Source organism: Felis catus, chromosome X (genome assembly GCF_018350175.1).
Source record: "Felis catus isolate Fca126 chromosome X, F.catus_Fca126_mat1.0, whole genome shotgun sequence".
NCBI lineage: Eukaryota > Metazoa > Chordata > Mammalia > Carnivora > Felidae > Felis > Felis catus.
The window spans coordinates 7,178,853-7,198,712 of NC_058386.1; the positions used below are offsets into that span (position 1 = coordinate 7,178,853).

The 19,860-nt window shown below is 51.7% G+C and overlaps 1 protein-coding gene across 1 annotated transcript in view; it reads left to right on the forward strand.

Annotated features, from left to right (window-relative positions):
- WWC3 (WWC family member 3) overlaps window positions 1-19,860 on the forward strand; it is a 118,675-nt gene that overhangs the window by 24,595 nt on the left and 74,220 nt on the right. Inside the window, exon 2 of the mRNA XM_023249413.2 lies at window positions 16,699-16,808. Coding sequence (XP_023105181.2) covers window positions 16,699-16,808 — 110 coding nt within the window. The remainder of the gene's footprint in view (window positions 1-16,698; window positions 16,809-19,860) is intronic.

Below are 19,860 nucleotides of genomic sequence, written 5' to 3' on the forward strand. Positions count from 1 at the left end.
GAGGAGAGGAGACGGAGCTCTGTTGGATTCTGGGTAAACTCTCCCTTTTAAAAAATGATTTGTTTGTGTAAACGCACCACAATCCAGTCCAGCCTCTACCGACAAGTACTGCTGTGTTCACACGTCTTCTGTAGTCTTTTTTTCTTTTTGTAACCAAAGGAACCAAACCGTGGTCGTGTATCAGCTAATTTGATAGCCACTCTTTCTCCCTGATCAACAACCAAAGCCCTTCCAAATTATTCCAGTGTGTTATTAAACACACTTTAAAAATTATCCCAGGTAGGGGGCGCCTGGTTGGCTCAGTCGGTTAAGCAGCTGACTCGATATCGGCTTAGGTCAGTATCTCACGGTTTGTGGGTTTGAGCCCCGCGTCAGGTTCCCTGCTGACAGCGCGGGGCCTGCTTGCGATTCTTTCTCCCTCTCTCTCTGCCCCTCCCCTGCTCTCCCCCGTCTCCCTGTCTCTCAAAATGAATAAAATAAAACTTAAAAGAAGTCCACAGCGCCTGAGCAAAGTCTGACATGTGGTAGGCCCTCCGTGAGTAACTCTTGAGTGATTGTTAGCGGGCAGTAATTTATCGGATCCTATCCTGTCCTTATTGTTGGTCGTTTTTCCTTTTTTTCCTGTTGCTGTACACAGTGCTGTGATGCACCTCTTTATACGTTAAGCTCTTTACATATTTTAGCTGATTTTCATAGGTGGTACTGATGACCTCATGGCCGGGCAGTTGTTGGTCGTGGGGCCGTCCTGCGCATCGTAGGATGTGAGCAGCATCGCCGGCCTTTGCCCGCTACGTGCCGGTAGTTCCTCCCCTTGACGCTCGTGACAACCCCAAATGTCTCCAGACACTGCCGAGTGTCCCTGGGAGGCCAAACGGCTCCTGCGAGAGCCGCTGTGCCAGAGGGATCAGCCAACCAAAGAGTGGCAGTGTATTTTAAGATTTTCAACTTACAATGTGTGCTGCTCCGAAGAAATATTTCAGCAGACTGTGGTCAGCTGCCTTTCTGTACTCCCGCGTAAGTTCCTTGAGTACTTGAAATGTGGCTGGTGCAACTGAAGGATGAAGTTTCGATTTTATTTCATTTTAATTAATTGAATGCTAAATAGCCACCTGTGGCTAGTGGCTGCCACAGTGGACAATGCAGGAATGCTTCTCTCTGGCTCCCCCAAATAACCCACCCTTTCTCAAAGCGGCCTTGCTGAAAATCAAATCAGTAGCAGGTTTTGGGGCAGCGTCTCTGTGGTTGGTGTGGGTTTGCTGTTGAGTTTGGCTCCTTCTTTCGTTACCTTCCAGCCTCCCGGTTAGGAAAGCAATCTAAAGAAATAGAGCCTGATTAAGATACGAAGGAACTGGGCTGCCCTCTGGCCCCCTAAGCCTGCCTGGAATGTGTTTACCTATAAATCTTGATGGACCTGGTTTGGGAATTCCGGCTTTCAGTTCCCCTTAACTCCTACCATCCACCTTCTCCTTTTCAAGACCTTTCCTCCCTACTGGCCTGGGTAGATGGATTCTTTACTGTTCACCCCTCCCTTTCTTCCTCCATCCTTCTCTGTCCTTCTGTCCATCCTGCTCCATCCCTCCGTCCACCCATCCATCCATCCATCCTTCCACTGACCCCCATCCAATTATTTATCCATCTGTCCGTCCCTCCATCCACCCCTCTGTCCATCATTCGGTCCATCTCCCTCCACCCATCCTTCCCTCCGTGCCTCCGGCTTTCCCCCTCGCCCTTTCTCCCTTCATCTGTCTTAGCATAGTGCACTCCTGCTGTAAGGTCAGGGTCTGTGCGAAGTGCTGGGATGTCAACATCTCTGTGTTCCCTGGCTCTGTGGTGTGCACACACTGGGGGGGGGGGCATCCGAAGGCCCCTGTCCTTCAGTGACGATTCAGAGCAGAGTTGGGAACGGGATTGCCTGGGCTCGTGGTGAGGGGGCCCCTGCAGGGCAGGGGGCTATGGATGCCTAGGGTGAGAAGGTGAGTTAAGGTCATTTCAGGGTTAGAGCACTGGGCTGCTTTGGGGAGGATAACGAAGACCAGAGGCCTGTGTCCCTGCAGGCTCATTCTCTGCGATTGGGTTTTCGGGCCATCACGTCTGGAAGTCCTTTGGTCTTCCTTGGTTTCTGGTCCTGGGAATAACTCCTTACTTTGCTCGTGTCCCCTCTGCCATCGTGAAGCGGACCTCAGGCCCACAAAAGGAACTCGAGGTGGAGCCTGGTAAGCAGCGTTCCAGTGATCCGAGGGGCCTGGCGGTTCTGCGTGGGTCACGAAGCAGACCCGGTTGACCTTAGCTGTGCTCTTTGCTGCCCGTGCTGAACTCTGCTCAGATGGAACCAGGCTCCGAGTGCTGGCAGTCCGGGCTTAAGGGTGTGCATTGACAAGTTGGACAGAACAAATGTATTTCAGAAGAAGAGCCGGTTACTTGTTCTAAGTGTGGCTTTCTGTTTTGGAGACAGCCAGGTGCCGTGCTCTTGCTCTAAGCGGCTGGCACATCCGGAGAGGAGCAGCCCAGTGCTCAAGGGATGATTCCGTGGGCTTCCTGGTGGTGGTTTTCAACATGGGAGGAGCCATCGGAGAGGGCCGGAGCGTGTCCTCCAGGGGAACTGACTCTAACCCAGAGTGCCCGGCCGGCCCGGAGGGGCCTGCACACGCAGCCCCGTGCTGGTACTTGGCAGGCTCGGTGTGGACATGAAGGGTCTCCCAGAGGCTTTAGGGTCTAGAAATTTAAGCCAGAGCGGCAGGGGCATGAGAGGAAGAAGCCTGGAGCCGGCGAGCTTGCGGGACGTACCCTGGCTCAGGTCCAAGGAGTGTAGACTTTCAAGCGGTTGTTAGAATGCCGCATGTTTATTGTGCTGTCTCAGATGGGAAACGTTAGCTTCTTTTTGGTTCTGAAGGAGAATTTGGGGCTCACTATTAAAAAAAATTTTTTTTAATGTTTATTTTTGAGAGAGAGAAAGAGAGAGAGAGAATGAACACGAGCAGGGGAGGGGCAGAGAATGAGAGAGAGAGGGAGACACAGAATCCAAAGCAGGCTCCGAGCTGTCAGCACAGAGCCCGACGCGGGGCTCGAACCCACGACCTGCGAGATCGTGGCCTGAGCTGAAGTTGGACGCTCAACCGATGGAGCCACCCAGGTGGGGCTCACTATTAAGCCACCTCATGGGGCGGCTCAAATATTGTTGGCTTGCAGTCCTACTCTGAGGCTTCAAAAAAATTTTTTTTTCAGTTCCTGCAACTCAATATTGAACAAAATGACAGATTCCTGACAGCAGTGCCTGCTGGTTTGGGGGTAGCTGCTTTTCTTACAGGACATCCTGACTCCAGCCCAGTAACGCCTGGACTGCCTCACTCATTCATTGGGTCACGGCCCGTGTGTCGGGCCCCCTGCTGGTGATTCTGCGATAAGGGCAACGGTGGCCTGTTCCCGCCTCTTTGGAGAGTATCAGGGGAGCCTGGCATCGTCGAAACTTTCCACCAATGACGACTTGCCCTTTGGGTAGGCGTGCCTTCGTGCAGATACACACCAAAGACCTCAGACTCAGCGCCCTCCTGGTGTTACTGAGAAGGGAAACCAGCAGGGTAACCAGCAGGGTGACGGGAATGAACGGGAGTGGTTACGGAGTGGCGCTGGGGTTCCTGATACTCTCCCCGTGGCGCCCACCCTCCGGGAGGCTGCCCCCCTCACCCCGGTCCGGGTCCCGGCCCTGGCCCTGCCACTGTTCCCCTGGCCCCGTGCTCCTCAAGCTTTGTTTCCTGCTCACGCCTCTGGTCCCTCCTCCTGCCGTCCACTTTCTCTGCAGCCCAAGGGATCTTCCTGCGCGGCTGATGTGATGATGGCGCGCCTAGCCTCCACTCCTCCTGACTTCGTGCCACCTACGGACTGCGGCCCTGCTTCGGCGGGACGGCCCACGCCTTCTGGGGGACGCTTCCCTTTGCCTCACCCGCCCTTGCGCCGTCCGCTTGGGGCCGGGGCAGGGCCCGGTCCTCCTGGGACTGGCCTGCGTGGCGCTGGCAGCCTCCTGTGCCCTTCCCGGGCAGGTCGGAGGCGGTCTTGGTGCTCCTCTCTTGGGCTTTGAACCTACCGCCGGTGAATCGGCCCTTCCCCCGGGAGCCGCACTGTCTACCTGGTGCCTCTTCCCCTGGGCAGGGAGCCTTGGGCACGGGGATCCTGAAACCGGACTTCCCGGACTGGCAACGTCGCATATAGATGCGGGCGGCATTCTGGGTGTACGTGTAGGCACATTTTTCCAGGGAGGAGATCAGTGGCTTATCTCAGATTCCCAACGAGATCCGAGACCTGGAAGATCCGCTGTCCCAGAGAGCTTAACTGACTCCTCGTGCCCTCTCCGGGCGGGCGTTTCTTCCGAGGAGCTTGCTGGGTGGTGACTGAATGTCTTAGATGTTCGGGCATGTCCCCTTTGCTTTTGTTCGTGGATTCAGATGGTGATATGTGCAAAGATGCATTAATAAAGAATGGACTTCTCATGCCAAAAAGAAAACAGATTGCAGAAATGTGGCTGTTTTCTTCGTGGGGGGAGAGGTAATTCGTGCAAAAAGAGATGTGTGATGAAGTCCTTTTACTCTTAAAAGCCTGGTACAGGACTTCCTGCAACCGGGAACAATCCGAAGGGGTGAGCTTGATCTGGACGCGGTTTGCAAAGCTGAAATTGAGATCACGGAGCCCGGAGGACTGTGACGTCACCACTGTGTGCCGCTCCTCTGAAAGGATGGCCAGGACCCTCCCTGGTTGCCTCCCCCTGTGATGCCATTTCTAAAGAATGTTATTGTTGGGCCTCTTGGCTCTCCTCGGCCAGTGAGGTTTTCCTCTCTCGTTTCAGTTGAGTTTACTTTTTCCGCCAATTGTTACTATTTATTTCTTTTTTTCCCAAATCCTTCCTTACAACCTCCCCTTTTAATTTTTAAATATCCCTTCCTGTCCGTTGTATTCAGTACTAAGCTAAGAATCAAACTTTTGTAACACTGTATTTTATTTTTAGAGTGAAGTCCCTCATCCAGCATTTTGTCCATGTTAAAAATAAGACGGTCATTAACTAACTTCCATGAAGTACTCCCGTCAGAGTAATCCACACTAGAAGTTTCTCAGGAGGATGATGGAGATAGAAATTATTTAGAGGTGGAGTCTGGTGCGTATATGCTTACAGGCACACCTGGGGTTTGGTTCCAGACCACTGCAGTAAAGCGAGTGTCGCAAAGCGAGCCCAATGAACTTTTTCTTTTCCCGGTGCATGTGAAAGTTATACGTATACTATACTATAGGCTGTTAAGTGCACAATAACGGTATGATGTCTAAAAAACAGCGTACGTGCCTTATTATGACACACTTTATTGCTGAAAAATGCTAGCCATCATCTGAGCTCTCAGTGAGTTGTAATCACTGATCACAGATCACCGGAACAGTTAGACTAATAAGGAAAAAGTTGGAGATGTTTAGAGAATTACCAAAATGTGAGACAGAGACGTGAAACGAGCGAATGCTGTTGGAAAAAAGGTGCTGATAGACGTATTCTATGCAGGGCGGCCACAAGCCTTCGATTTGTGAAAAAACACAATTATTTGCCAAGTGCCATAAAAGGAGGTGTACCTGTATTTTATGGCATCTTTAGTTCTAGTGTTTTCCCCAGGGATGGTGGTTCCTGCCTGATAGATTCTTGGAACTGTTTCAGTTTTGCTTGGAATCCTTGCTGTGAGCTCAGTGGGAGTGCAGGGAGCCAGCCAGCGACCCTGCAAGGGCTTCTTCCGAGTCCTCGTCTGGTCTGGGTATTTCTTAGGCACGCATCCCCGAGCTCAGGTTCCTGCTGGGTGAACTGGGGGTGATGATCGTGGACCCATCGCTTAAAATTGTGCTGACTGAAGGAGACTCTCCCTGTCTGGCCAGAGCACAATGCGGGTTTGCCCCCGGCTGCTGGGTGTGGCCGCACACTTTCAGTTGTGTCTGCAAGACTGCGGGGAGGTGGGCGGTAGCCCTACACCGAAGTGCCTAACGTATGACTGGGTGCACTTGCCTGTGGGTATAAACCAGAGCATCGCCCTTCCCAGTCCTGCTGACTGCTACGGAAAAGAAGGAGACTGTTTTGTATCGCATGCACGACCAAAAGACAAGTTTCATAACGTCGTATGTACCATGCTACCCCTCAGAGGTGTGCTGTGCTCTAAGATTTTCTTTTTAAACGAAAGCACTGATTGCGACCTGCCGGGTGGCTTACACTGCGCATGAATGGGTTGTGACTAGACACGAGAGCCCGATACAGGGTAAGGTGATGAATGAGTGCAGGGGATCGGAAACGGTTACTTTAGAGAGTGTGTCAGCATGTGTCCAGCTATTTGGAGGACGTTCTGGGACATTGTTGAGCCATCACTTGGAATCTGTGGATCAGAATCGCCAGAGGCGCGTAACAGCTTAATGTGAGATGACAGTGAAGCTAGCTGTTGTCCAGAGTGTTTCATATGATTTGGAATCTTGACATTGTTTCTTCCCACTGTAAATCATATGAAACGCTCTGGACAACTTACAATTTTGAGAGAGAGAGTGCAGGGGAGTGGCAGAGAGAGCGAGAGAGAGAGAGTCCCAAGCAGGCTCTGCATTGTCAACACAGAGCCCGACGTAGAGCTCGATCTCACAAACTGTGAGATCATAACCCGAGCTGAAATCAAGACAAGAGTCGGATGCTTTACTGACTGAGCCATCCAGGCGCCCCTGTGTGTGTGTGTATTTTTAATACACCTTTAGTGAGGTGTAATTTACACGGCACAAAATTCACCCATTTCAGTGTAGTTTGAGGAGTTTTAGCAAATGTATACAGCTGTATGACCATCACCATGAGTTGGTTTTCGCATATTCCCGTCTCCCCCACCCCCGGCATGTCCCCTTTCCTGTTCCAGTCCCTCAAAACCACAGATCTGCTTTCTGTCTTTTATGTGTATTTTGGAATGCCTGCTTTTCTGGTTCCTCTTTGGCAAAGACAGATTCCAGAAGTCAGACTTTCCTGGAAGTCGTCATTTCTCCACTTTCCCTGCTGAGAGAGAACTGCAGTGGCGGGGACCCTCCCTGGTGACCAGCTGCCTGGTCTGGAGCCCAGGGAGGAGGACAAACTCAGATTCGTCTGTACAGGTTGGGCACTGAGGGCCGCTGGTCTGCGTGGGCGTGGAATGGGTGGGTGGGCTTTTAAGGCAGCTGTGGACTATTGGAGGACCCACAGCTGACTTTGCGTCTCCTCGTGAGGGCCCCTCAGCCTGCCCTGGCTCCCGTCGGTTAGTGCCGTGGGTCCAGGATGCCATTTCTAACTCGACAAGCCCGCGTTTCCTATCGCATAGGAAACAGCCCCTGAGCACCTGTTAGTCCCATCCCCGAGAGGAAGAGAGGCGTCCGCCACGCTTCAGCCCGCTCCTTGGGATCCAGTCTCTCAGGCCTCAGATCTGCACACCTGCTCTTGAACGTATTCTGTCGAGACAGAGACGTCTAAAAACAGCTCTAGAGCGACCACAGACTCCATTCGCCATCGATCAGATCAAGCCAGTAACTTCCCCTGCGTGTGCGGTTGTGGCACCTACGGGACACTCTGGAGCTCCGTGGGGGCAGGGCAGAGTTGGAGGAGATGCGGTTCTTGCCCAGAAGGAACCAACAGTGGGGGAGATGCGACATGAACGAATCACCACGTTCTGCTTGTAGGTTTCATAGATGTCCCAGGAGGAGAGAGAGTGCTGAGGCTGGGAGAGAAAGGGCTGCCTACTTCCTGCTGGGACGTGCTGGGTACGGACAGGAGGCATTCCGTGCCACATCCTGGGACACGACTAGGATTTGAATTGGAGGGGGATGGGAGGGAGGCGTGGCAAAGGGAAAGGACAGTCCAAGTCTGGGAAAGCCGTTCCTGAAGGTTGCTGGGAATGCAGGTGAACAGCGAGGAGCCGGAGGGAAGCAGAGTTCCCTGCATGAAGTTTTGTGGTCTTAGAAACCTTAGAAAGCGTCTAGGATCCCCACTATGGGCTTGTGGAAGAAGGCTTTTCAGTGTAGATATTTCCTAAGGGCCCAGCATCTCAGTGGGTGGATTTCGCTGTGACCTTTTGTGGAGTCAGGTGACGGTAGAGCAGGGGAACCCCTAGGGCCATGCTGTCCCGCCCAGTAGCCGCTGCCACGTGGGCGACTGTGCATGTCCCATCTTAGTGAGCCCGAGATGAGGTGGGCTGTGAGTAAAACGTACACTTTGTAGAAAAACAGGTAAAATACCTGTTTAAAATTTTTATCATCATCACATGTTGAGTGATAGTTTTTTCAATATATTGGGTTTCTTAAAAAAATACACACACACACCCATACACGTATATATGTATATATATATATATAGGTTTTTTTGGGGGGGGGGTAAGGAGGGGCTGAGAGAGGGAGAGAGAGAACATCTCAAGCAGGCTCCATGCTGATGCAAGGCTCGATCTCATGACTGTGAGATCATGACCTGAGCCGAATCACGAGTCGGCTGTTTAACCAACTGAGCCACCCAGGCGCCCCTATAAAATATCTTAGTAAACTTAATTTCACCGGTTTCCTTTTAAGTGTGGCTGCTAGAAACGTTTGAATTCGGTATGTGGCTCTTGTATTTCTCTTGGATAGCACCGCCCTAGAGAATTCTTTCCACCCACTGGGCTGACGTTTATCTTCTCCCGGCTCTAGCTTGTACCGTTGGAGCTCATTCGTGGAGGTGGACAGTGTTTTCTGTTGTCTTGGGACTGGGCACTTGACGGGCTCCGTGAGAAATTCTTTTTCTCTGTGATTTTCACGGCAGAGGGCCCTGCTGGCTGGGGCTCTCGGGCAGATGGCTGTGCTAGGGCGCCCCTCTGGGTGTGGTTTTCTTTGGGTGGTACACTCCCATCACATAGCGGCCTGGGGTCTGCTTGCTCCGCTCTGCATTCTAGCACCTGAATCCCAGGCTTTTAAACCGCGTGCCATTTGTGCAGTATTCTGCTAAATCAGAAGAATAATTATATTTTTCCAGTTTCTAGACAAAAAAAAAATATGGAGTGTGTAATAAGTTTCAGAAACCTTGATAATGGTCACAGCCTTTCAGCCTCACCACCCCGCTGTAAAGATGAGAAAACGGAGGCCCCAGTGCGACGGGCATTCGCCGAGGCTCGTCGCCACTTAGGTGGTTCTAGTTTCCTTGGTTGGAGGTTGTCTCCCACAAAGTTTACAAAAGTTAATTGCTGTCTGTGTCCACTGTCACTGCGATTCAACGAAATATATACCGAGGGACCCTATGCTCACTCACGCACCAGCTCGTGGTCTTTTTTGGGTGTCGTGACTTTCTTTCACCAGTGTGTGAACCATCTGAGAACCAGGAGGATCGCTGGGGAGGGGGAGCCTCTGGGAAGTTTGCTGGTCTCCCGAAATACCTCCTAGACTGGTTGCCTTCGGACGGTTTATTCTGAGTGCCCTTTTCTCTCTCGAGTCTGTCTCTTCCCGTTGTCTCTTGACTGCTCGTTGGTTCCATTTTGGTTTTTACGTGGTACCAGTTTCTGAAATTGTCCCGATCAACTTCTCACACAGTCTCGTGAAGGCCCGTTGTGTGCGAGGGCTGTGGCTTAAAAAGGTGGATTAGAGAAACAGCATCCTTGCTTTCAAGGAGCTGACAGACCAGTAGGGGAGGCAGCCAGGTGAAATAGCGATTGCACCACAAAGTGACAGCACTGTTGAGAACAGAAATATGCGCAGCGGTCCTTTTCACCCGTTCCCCCCCAAGACTCCATGGTAGGGGAAGGACAGACTCTCCAGTCCTCTCCAAATAATGCCTGCGCTTGGCTAACACGGTTTAAATCACCAAGGACGCCCCTATAACCAAGTGAGGCGAAACACTCAGACTTTTCACTGATTCTGATTCTCTCTGCCCTTCGTCCGGATCTCCGAATGCGTTAGCCAACCGAGTGCTCTAACAAATGGCTCAAAATCTCAGTTGCTTAACAGAAGTTTCTCGCTCCTGTAAGTGCAGTGGGGGTCCCGGGGGTGGGGAAGGGGCTTCCCAGACCCTCGGATCCATACAGCCTGCTCAGTTCTGTGAAACCAAAGTGCGCTTCTGATCTCCAGGACTGTAAGATAAAAAAAACCTATGCTGTTTAAAGCCACCACGTTTGTCATCATGCGCCCCAGCAGCAAGAGGAGACGAATACGGTCCGAAACGGGTCTCCTGGAGACACAAGAGGGAGGCAGGAAGGGGAGCGGCCGCAGCCCGCGTCCAGGCTGTAACTAAAGAGGCCACCCCCAGTTAGCACGAGCCTGGCGGGTTTGTTGGCTCATCCCCATTTTGAAGATTTGGAAACCGGGGCTCAGAGAGAAACAGAATGACTCATCCAGGGTTTCTCGGCAGTAAATGGCTCTCTTGGATCTGGCACCGACTGGGGCGGCCCGATGCCACCTTCTTAAAGAGCCCTGGGGGATGCAGCAGGTGGAAGGGAACGAAAGAAACCGGCATCTGTGCCGTCCATCACTCTCTCCCTTCTTGTGCACCGGCTCTGGTAAGATTGGCCAGCGACACGTACTCCTCTCCTCTGCTGAGGCCGAGAAGAACCGTTTGTTAAGGGGAGACTCCGCGAGGGGACCATGTCCGAGTGGTTGTTGAGGGCAGGGGGCACCTCTCCTGGCCGGCGTCGCTCAGACGGGGCGGCGGGGTGAGGGGCTGGTGAGGGCCGGCCGGTGTCAGGGCATGCGTTGAAGCGTGGGGACGGTGGGTGCCCTGCTTCTCGGTTCATCGCTTTCCATGTTTCCCCAGCTCCCCCGCATCGGGAAAATGCCATCAAACTCAGGCTGTGCTCGCTACCTACTTGTTGCCTGAAAGCAAAGCCCGCTTGTGCCTTACGGGTTTGTTCTGAGCCCTTGAGCAAGCACATTGTAGATTTCCCCGGAGGGTGATGAGACAGACCGTCTCTTACCTCTCTGGCAGGGGTCACGCACTTGGGCAGTTTATGTCAAGTGCTTACTGGAAGCTCACATTCGTCATTGACAATAAAGAGCAGAGTGTCGGGACATACCTGAAGAGGTGACTCGAGGTGCCTGGTATATGGGTTATGCTTTTTACTGCAAGTGATGGAAGATTCCAGCATGACAGAAAGTGGTGCTAATGCGGAGTGAAAGGGCACGAGGAAATAGACCAACCAGTGTACGAAATTGTATGTGGTGTCGTATCAGCTGTGGAAAAGTGAGCTGGAGGACAGAGAAGAGAGGAAAAGAAATGAAAACGTGAATCCGGGGCTTCTGGGCTTTAGGTGATTTTATCTCCTATTCTTCGTACTTTACTGTGAATGTTTTACATTGGGTTGGAGATACGGGGAAAAGAGCGTCATGTTCTTCAACCTTGAAAATTTACTTCTTGGACTCTTGAGGAAGATAGTTGTAAATGAGTTTGGGCGTATTCACATTGTGCAGCCGTCACTGTCTCATTCCAGAACATTTTTATCCCTCCCAACAGAAGCCCCACACCTATTAGTGTCACTCTCGTCCCCTCGCCCCCAGCCCCTGGCAACCACTGATCTACTTTGTGCCCCACTGGACTTGCCTGTTCTGGCCATTTCTTATAGATGGAGCCACACAACACATGACCTGCTGTGTCTGGCTTCTTTCACCCAGTACGATGGCTTCAAGGTCCACCCGTGTTGTAGCAAGTGTCCATACTGCGTTCTTTTCTTGTGTTTTTAATGGCTATATAATATGCCATTGAATGGGTAGACCATGTTTTATTTATCCATCCATCAGTTGATGGCCCTTCATTGTTGCCACCTCTTGGCTATTGTGAGTAATGCCAGCATGGACCTTCATTTGTGTGGATGTACGTTCTCATTTCTCTTGGGTATACACCTAGATGTAGAATTACTGGGTCATATGGAAACTGAGTGTTTAACTACCTTGAGAAATTGCTGCACTGTTTTCTCAAGCACTGCTTATGAATATTCGTATTAACAGAAGTCAGGAAAGAATGTAGCTTGTCAATAGTAGGAGAGTGCTTAGGTGAATTGTATTAATCCCCTTAGCAAACGCTTGGTAAGAACGCAAGCTCTCTTATTCCTAGATTACGTACTAGGGGTCAAAGGAAGTTGAAATGGGATAATTGTCCCCATTTAAGATTGAGCCTAGTCTATTCCACTCTTCTAGGTGATGTTTGCAGATAATTTAAGAAGGGAGACAGAATACTTGGGCTATAGTGTTAGGCCAGCTCCAGTAATTTGGGGGGAGGCTCCAGGTATGAATTAATAAGTAAAGATGTTACACATTACAAAGTTGAGTGGAATAGACAGGACAGAAAATTGTATATACTGTGTGAGCGTGACTGTGTCAGAAAAAAACAAATTAAAAGAGCACGGAGGGGCGCCTGGGTGGCTCAGTCAGTTAAGTGTCCAACTTCGGCTCAGGTCACGATCTTGCAGTTCACGAGTTCGAGCCCTGTGTTGGCCTCTGCTGACAGCTCAGAGCCTGGAGCTGCTTCAGAACCTGTGTCTCCCTCTCTGTCTGCCTCTCCCTCACTTGTACTCTGTTTCTCTCCCTGTGTCTCTCTCTCAAAAATAAATAAAACATTAAAAAAAAGAGTGAAAAGAACACAGAAAAAAGGTGGAGGGAAACACAGTAAAATAGGAATAATGGTTTTATTTGAGGGGCGGTATGAATGGACAGTTCTCTCCTATTCAGGTGTAGTTCCTAAACTTTCTGTAATGGAAACTGTAATAGAAACAAAAATGCCCCTGAGCCTGTGTGTGGTGACTGTGGGAAGGTGTCGGCTGGAAAAATCTAGCGTCAGGTTTCTGGGGAGGTGAGAATTCAGGAACTTGGGCCGGCCTGCCTGTGAGTGAGTGAAGACAGAGCTTTGGGTTTGCCTTAGGGAGGACTCGTAACCCCAGTCTGGGCCTATCTTGGCACTCAGTGCCGTGCACCTGCAGACAGCCACTGCGCTCGAGGAGGGGCCGTTGGACATCAGTGTCGCCGCCCCCTTGGAGGGATGAGCGTCACCAGGATGAAGGGTCACGAGATTGTCCCGGAAGAAGCCCACCGCCTTGCTGAGGGTGCTGGTCGTCTCTGGCTGAGTATGAGATCTCCCCCACGTGGCTCCAGGCCTCCCCCTGACGTACAGGAATCCTGCTTTTTAGCCAACAACAGCCAGAAAGCACTCCTTGCTGAAAAACTAACACCAAAACAACTCCACTGTTCCAGACTCCCAGACGTTGGCCTTCTGACAGTGAAAAGGGAACCAGGATTTATTCAGCTCTCCTCATTACATCAACGTGATCAAGTACATCCTAAGACCGAACCTCTCATCTGAAGTGATTTAGTCATTACTGAAGCAGTGTTACCCACCAACACCCTCCTTGGGAGAAAGACATCATTTTGACATTGGTACAGTTTCAAATATTCAAGGATGGCCTGTGCTGTGCAACAGAAAACCGTGAAGTCTTTGTCCCATAAATATTTCGGAATGATGATTAGGACAATCAATTTAGACACGCTCGATGCTGTTGTTGAAAGTCAGGCCAGAATGTGCCTGTGTGCCATGAAGTCGCAACCGTCTGGAAGTCTGGAGGGTGTGTCGGCCTGGTAGATGGGTGGATCAGAAGATCGGCATGGATGTTTATTGTAATGTTCTGCAATAGGAGGAAAAGCCTTCTCTGCATTTCACGGCCTCCTAATAGAGGACAGCCTGGATCATCACCACAAATGTCCACTGCGGGATCTGACGATAGACTGGGAAGGGAAGTGAGAGCTTAGGTGTCTTATTGGTTTCCTATTGCCGCATCACAGATCACTCTGAGATTTAGTGGCTTCAAATGACAGTGAGCATTATGTCACATGACTCCTGTGGTGCAGGAATATGGGAGTTTCACTGGGTGGGCTTTGATTGGGTCTCACAAGGTGTCGTGGTCAAGATGCTGCCCGGGGCCGAAGTCATCCGAAGGTTTGACTGGGGCTGGTGGACCCACTCTCAAGGTGGTTTACCCATATGGCCGGCCAGTTGGTGCTGGCTGTTGGCAGGAGGCCTCAGTTCTTCCCCATTTGGGTCTCTTCATCGGGCCGCTTTAGGGAGCTCACAACCTGGCTGCCGGTTTCCCCCAGAGCCAGCAATCTAAGAGAGCAGGATGGAAGCACAGTGTCTTTTATGACTGCATCTCGAAGGCCACGCACCGTCATTTCCTCAGTATCTTGTCGGTTGCACAGCTCAACCCTATTCTGTGGCGGAGGGGACTGTGTGAGGCCATGAACACCAGGAGGCAGGAGGCATTGGGAGCCCTCTTAGAAGCTGGCTGTCACGGGTGTCCTGCTGTAGGCATGCGCGTTTCACTCACAGTATGATGGATGAAGCCAGGGAGCGGGTTTATGTGCTCCTCCTTGCTGTCAGCTGGCCCCTTTGCCGCGTTCTGCCTGCCCAAGGGATCCCTATCTTTGCCTTCTAGCTTACCACTTCTGTCTTTTGGGAGCTGGGAAACGTCATCATTGAGCCTGTTCAGACTACCATCAAGTAAGTAAATGGGCTCAAGGTGTAGGCCCTGTGGATCGATAAGACCAATAGCAAGGACTTGATAAACTTCTATGTGGGTGCAGGGACCTTACTCTTGGCGTGAGCTGGACTCTGAGAGGCGTGCTTCCTCCTCAGCTAGCTTTGTAGTACTGATTCTGTGGATGACTGTGCAAACTCCATGCCTTGTTTTTTTTTTTTAATTTTTTTTACATTTATTTATTTTTGAGACAGAGAGAGAGAGAGAGAGAGCATGAACAGGGGAGGGTCAGAGAAAGAGGGAGACACAGAATCTGAAACAGGCTCCAGGCTCTGAGCCGTCAGCACAGAGCCCGACGCGGGGCTCGAACACACAGACCGTGAGATCATGACCTGAGCCGAAGTCGGACGCTCAACCGACTGAGCCACCCAGGCGCCCCTCCATGCCTCGTTTAGAAAGAAAGTGGAGTCAGAGACATCCGGCCTCTCTATCGGGCCAACATAAAATTCACTACTAGAACAGTAGAGGTGTCATTTGGTTTATTTTTAGAACAACAAGTATGGAAGTGTTATTATAATCCCCTGTACTGGCTATTGGACAGAAAATTGAAAAGATGAACTTCAGAGAGTTTTATAACAGTTCTGAATTATGAAGTGAGTTGGCCTCAGTAGCTCTAGTTCAGGATTCCCACCTCTCTTTGCTGACGAAATGAGATCACAGATGTAAACGTGCTTGGAATGCACCTGTGCTTGAGCATTTTTCCCCCAGCTTACGTGCGAATCAAGAATGGCAGAGATGTGCTCAGGGCTCCATTTATCCTGAAGTAGCGTCGTTTTTGGTGTGGTTCGATCCCATTCAGGACTTGAATCACGCACAACGCCCTACTGTTACCTGCTTGACTTGGAGCCACGCCGCCATCACGCCATCCCCGACCTGTAAAGGAATCGTGCTCCGGACGTTGGTGTTTCGGGACGGCGTGGCGTGCACTAGGCTCATCCTGTGATGTTGTGTGTTTTGAGTGCATTGTAGTTGGCAGGCTGTCTGTGGTGTATCTTGCCTTCTGTGTATTTCTGTTTTGATGTTGACTCTAACATCTAAAAACTATGTATAAAATGGAGACAAATTACAATCTGTTCCATTCTGATGGCGCTTATCAGTTTCTAAATGCTACTGGGAGAGACAGAGCCTTGTTGTCGAACCAGTTTGGGGAAATAACATGTTCAGAATTCATCCTGGTCTTGTGAGGTTTGGCGGTGGTTGTGGTATCTCACTTTCCTGGGGCCAAGGACTTGAACAGAAGATGTGGGAAGATTGAGGTGGTGAAATTTAGGTTATCGGATTCCCATGCATACCAGTCAGTGTGCATTTATAGAGACGACCGAAGAGATAGCTTGCCCAGACTCAGACAATTATAAGGTGTGGCCTGTTTCATCCAACAGCTGTCTTGTCAATCATTGTGATCATGGGATGTGGGGGAGGGGACGTTCTCCCTAAAGAAACCCATCTGGAAACCTTTTGTGTATCTATGTCAAGCCAAGGTTTCCTTAATCAATTGTGCTTCAAGGAGAGAGGTCTGTAGACAATGCGCTTTTGTTGTTTTTCTCCAGAAAACAAAAAAGGACCCTTGGCAATTTCTGCCTCCTACTGTATAAGGAATACAGGCAGTATTTATTTAGTAGGTATCTCCTTGTATTGTCGCCACGCGTGCTGGGCTTTTTGCATTTGGTCAGTGGTTAATGTTTCACTCCTTAACTTCTGATGCCCGGTAGGTGAAACTTACCAATACATTTCAGATAGATTTAAGCTGTAATGCATGCAAACCGTTGTGTGTGTGTGTGTGTGGGGGGGGCATCTGTAAAGGAATGAGAACAAAACATAGGTGTCCTCTTGTGGAAGGTTCCAGTGTCATCAGCTCATTAAACGTAGTGCTTGGAAGAAGATGCTCGTTTACCTGTTTTGTAACTGTCCATATCTCTTTTCGCTGCTATTTAAAGTTGCACTTTGACATAGGAATGCTTTTAACTGCAAGCGTACAGATATTGTTGCTGATTATTATTTGGGCAAAGCCAGTCAGTTAATTTTCCACCTAAATAGTTGGAGCAAAGGCAGTCAATTAGATGAGATAATATCTAATTTTGTTTTAAAATCTAATTCTGGAGTCGATTCAAGCCAACGTACACGAAATTGACCTGACTTTCAAATTTGCTTTCATAATTTTATTTTGCAGGATAACAAAGCCATTGACCTTTGCCGATTGTGTTGGGGATGAACTTCCTTTAGGATGGGAAACTGTATATGATAAGCAAATTGGAATTTATTACATGGATCACATAAATAGTAAGTAGACTGCCACATTTGAGTTATTACATGTGAATGAGTTTTCATGTTGATCTCAGAGATGCTAAGAACTCTTTTTGTACAGCTAAAACAATCATTACTATCCGATGCGGCACTGGACTGGATTTTATAAATGTAACCTGAAGTTTTTGTTTGTTGAGTTCTTCAGAAAGTGAAGTGGTTACGTAGCTACCTTGCTTGTGTGTTGCTCCGAAATGCACGGAAAATGTTGAATGGAGAGTTTTAAATTTTTTTTTTTCAACGTTTATTTATTTTTGGGACAGAGAGAGACAGAGCATGAACGGGGGAGGGGCAGAGAGAGAGGGAGACACAGGATCGGAAACAGGCTCCAGGCTCCGAGCCATCAGCCCAGAGCCCGACGCGGGGCTCGAACTCACGGACCGCGAGATCGTGACCTGGCTGAAGTCGGACACTTAACCGACTGCCCCAGGCGCCCCAGAATGGAGAGTTTTAATGGCTAATAGAAGGACTACGTTTCCCAGGCAGTCTGCAAATAGAAAGATCTTTCATAATGAGAAGGTTGTTTATTGCAAAGCGGAGCTTACAGGTTCTTGGAACAATGAACACCCAAGTGATTACCTTACCTTCATTTTGTCTTACACATTTAATTTTAACTTGAATACACCAAACCTTTTTGATCTTTGGGGAGGGTGAAAACTGTGTAAAGACCAGAGCTAAAATAAGGGTCACTTGACCTCGCAAGCTTTCTTCAAAGAACCGTTTAGAGCAGTGGCTCTCCATCAGGGCTGGTTTTGTCTCCCGGGACGACTTGGCAGTGTCCAGAGGCCTTGCCCATGGTCACGCCCGGGAGAGGTGCTGCGGCGTCCAGTGAGCAGAGGTTGGGCGGGGGGTGCCGTTGAACGCTGTCCGCTGGTCAGGACAGCGCCCCGAAACGGCAGTGGTGCCGAGGTCGACACACCCTGGTTCACAGGCTCCATTGTATCAGAGATCTGTTCTCCACCGCTCGCTCTCGGCTTGCTGCACTTTCGTCAGCCCTCCTCGATCTGGCCCGGCTGGGACCCACTTGTCACTCAGATTCCCGCTTTTTACTCCCTCCCGGCTTCATTCTAGCTACCCTCAGTGTTTCTGTCGTTCGACATTTTTCATTCCTCAGGACACCAAGCGTGGCTTCCCCTCAGCGTATTTTCTCTCCTTCAGTTTATTAAGTGTGGGGGTGCCCGAGGGGCCCGAAGACTCGCGATGCCTGCCACGTGAGTGATTTGAAGCTCTTTCTGGTCCCACGGCTTCTCCTGTCCCGTAGTGCAGTCAGCCCAGGTTGGTGTCTTCAGGGCCGATTCTTGCCTGTCTCTTCCAGCCCGGCCTCCCGAGTCGGCGTTTGGAAACCCAAGTGGCGAGGCTTCCTTTCTCAGTCCCCGGGGAAGTGGAATTTCTGGTGCCTGGCGGTCAGCCTTGCCCTCGATTGTGGCTCTTACCCCAAGACTGGGCAGTGGGGATAAGTACTGCCCCAGACGGGGCCCCGGCCCGTCTGCCCTGTCAGGTAGTTACCCAAGTGGCAGGAGGGCTTCTGGGTAAATCCACCACCCAGCGGACAGGGCGCTGTCCTTAGCGAGGCTCCAGCTGCAGATGGCCCTCCCTGTAGCCCCAGCCGACCTGGTGTCTCACGACAGTGTGTGTTCAAGGTGTCTTGTCTGGGCTTGCCCTCCCAGCTGCTGGAGGGCAGCTCCTGCAGGTGAGGGCCTCTGCTACAGGTGAGGGGCCGCTCCTGCAGGTGAGGGATGCTTTCGCAGGTGAGGGATGCTCCCACAGGTGAGCGATGCTCCCGCAGGTGGGGGATGTTCCCACAGGTGAGGGCCGCTCCCGCAGGTGAGGGATGTTCCCGCAGGTGGGGGCCACTCCTGTAGGGGAGGGCCGTTCCCGCAGGTGAGGGATGTTCCCGCAGGTGAGAGATGCTCCCGCAGGTGGGGGATGTTCCCGCAGGTGAGGGCCGCTCCCGCAGGTGAGGGATGTTCCCGCAGGTGAGAGATGCTCCCGCAGGTGGGGGATGTTCCCGCAGGTGAGGGCCGCTCCCGCAGGTGAGGGATGTTCCCGCAGGTGAGAGATGCTCCCGCAAGTGGGGGATGTTCCCGCAGGTGAGGGCCGCTCCCGCAGGTGAGGGATGTTCCCGCAGGTGAGGGCCGCTCCCACAGGTGAGGGATGTTCCCGCAGGTGAGAGATGCTCCTGCAGGTGGGGGATGTTCCCGCAGGTGAGGGCCGCTCCCGCAGGTGAGGGATGTTCCTGCAGGTGAGAGATGCTCCCACAGGTGGGGGCCGCTCCCGCAGGTGAGAGATGTTCCCGCAGGTGAGAGATGCTCCCGCAGGTGGGGGATGTTCCCGCAGGTGAGGGCTGCTCCCGCAGGTGAGGGATGTTCCTGCAGGTGAGAGATGCTCCCGCAGGTGGGGGCCGCTCCCACAGGTGGGGGATGTTCTCGCAGGTGAGAGATGCTCCTGCAGGTGAAGGCCACTCCCGCAGGTGAGGGATGTTCCCGCAGGTGGGGGCCACTCCCGTAAGGGAGGGATGGTCCCACAGGTGAGGGCCGTTCCCGCAGGTGAGATGCTCCCACAGGTGAGGGATGTTCCCGCAGGTGAGAGATGCTCCCGCAGGTGGGGGCCGCTCCCGCAGGTGAGGGATGTTCCCGCAGGTGAGAGATGCTCCCGCAGGTGGGGGCCGCTCCGGCAGGTGAGGGATGTTCCCGCAGGTGAGAGATGCTCCCGCAGGTGAGGGATGTTCCCGTAGGTGGGGGCCGCTCCCGCAGGTGAGGGATGTTCCCGCAGGTGAGAGATGCTCCCGCAGGTGGGGGATGTTCCCGCAGGTGAGAGATGCTCCCGCAGGTGGGGGATGTTCCCGCAGGTGAGGGCTGCTCCCGCAGGTGAGGGATGTTCCCGCAGGTGGGGGCCACTCCCGTAGGGGAGGGATGGTCCCACAGGTGAGGGATGTTCCCGCAGGTGAGAGATGCTCCCGCAGGTGGGGGCCGCTCCCGCAGGTGAGGGATGTTCCCGTAGGTGGGGGCCACTCCCGCAGGTGAGGGATGTT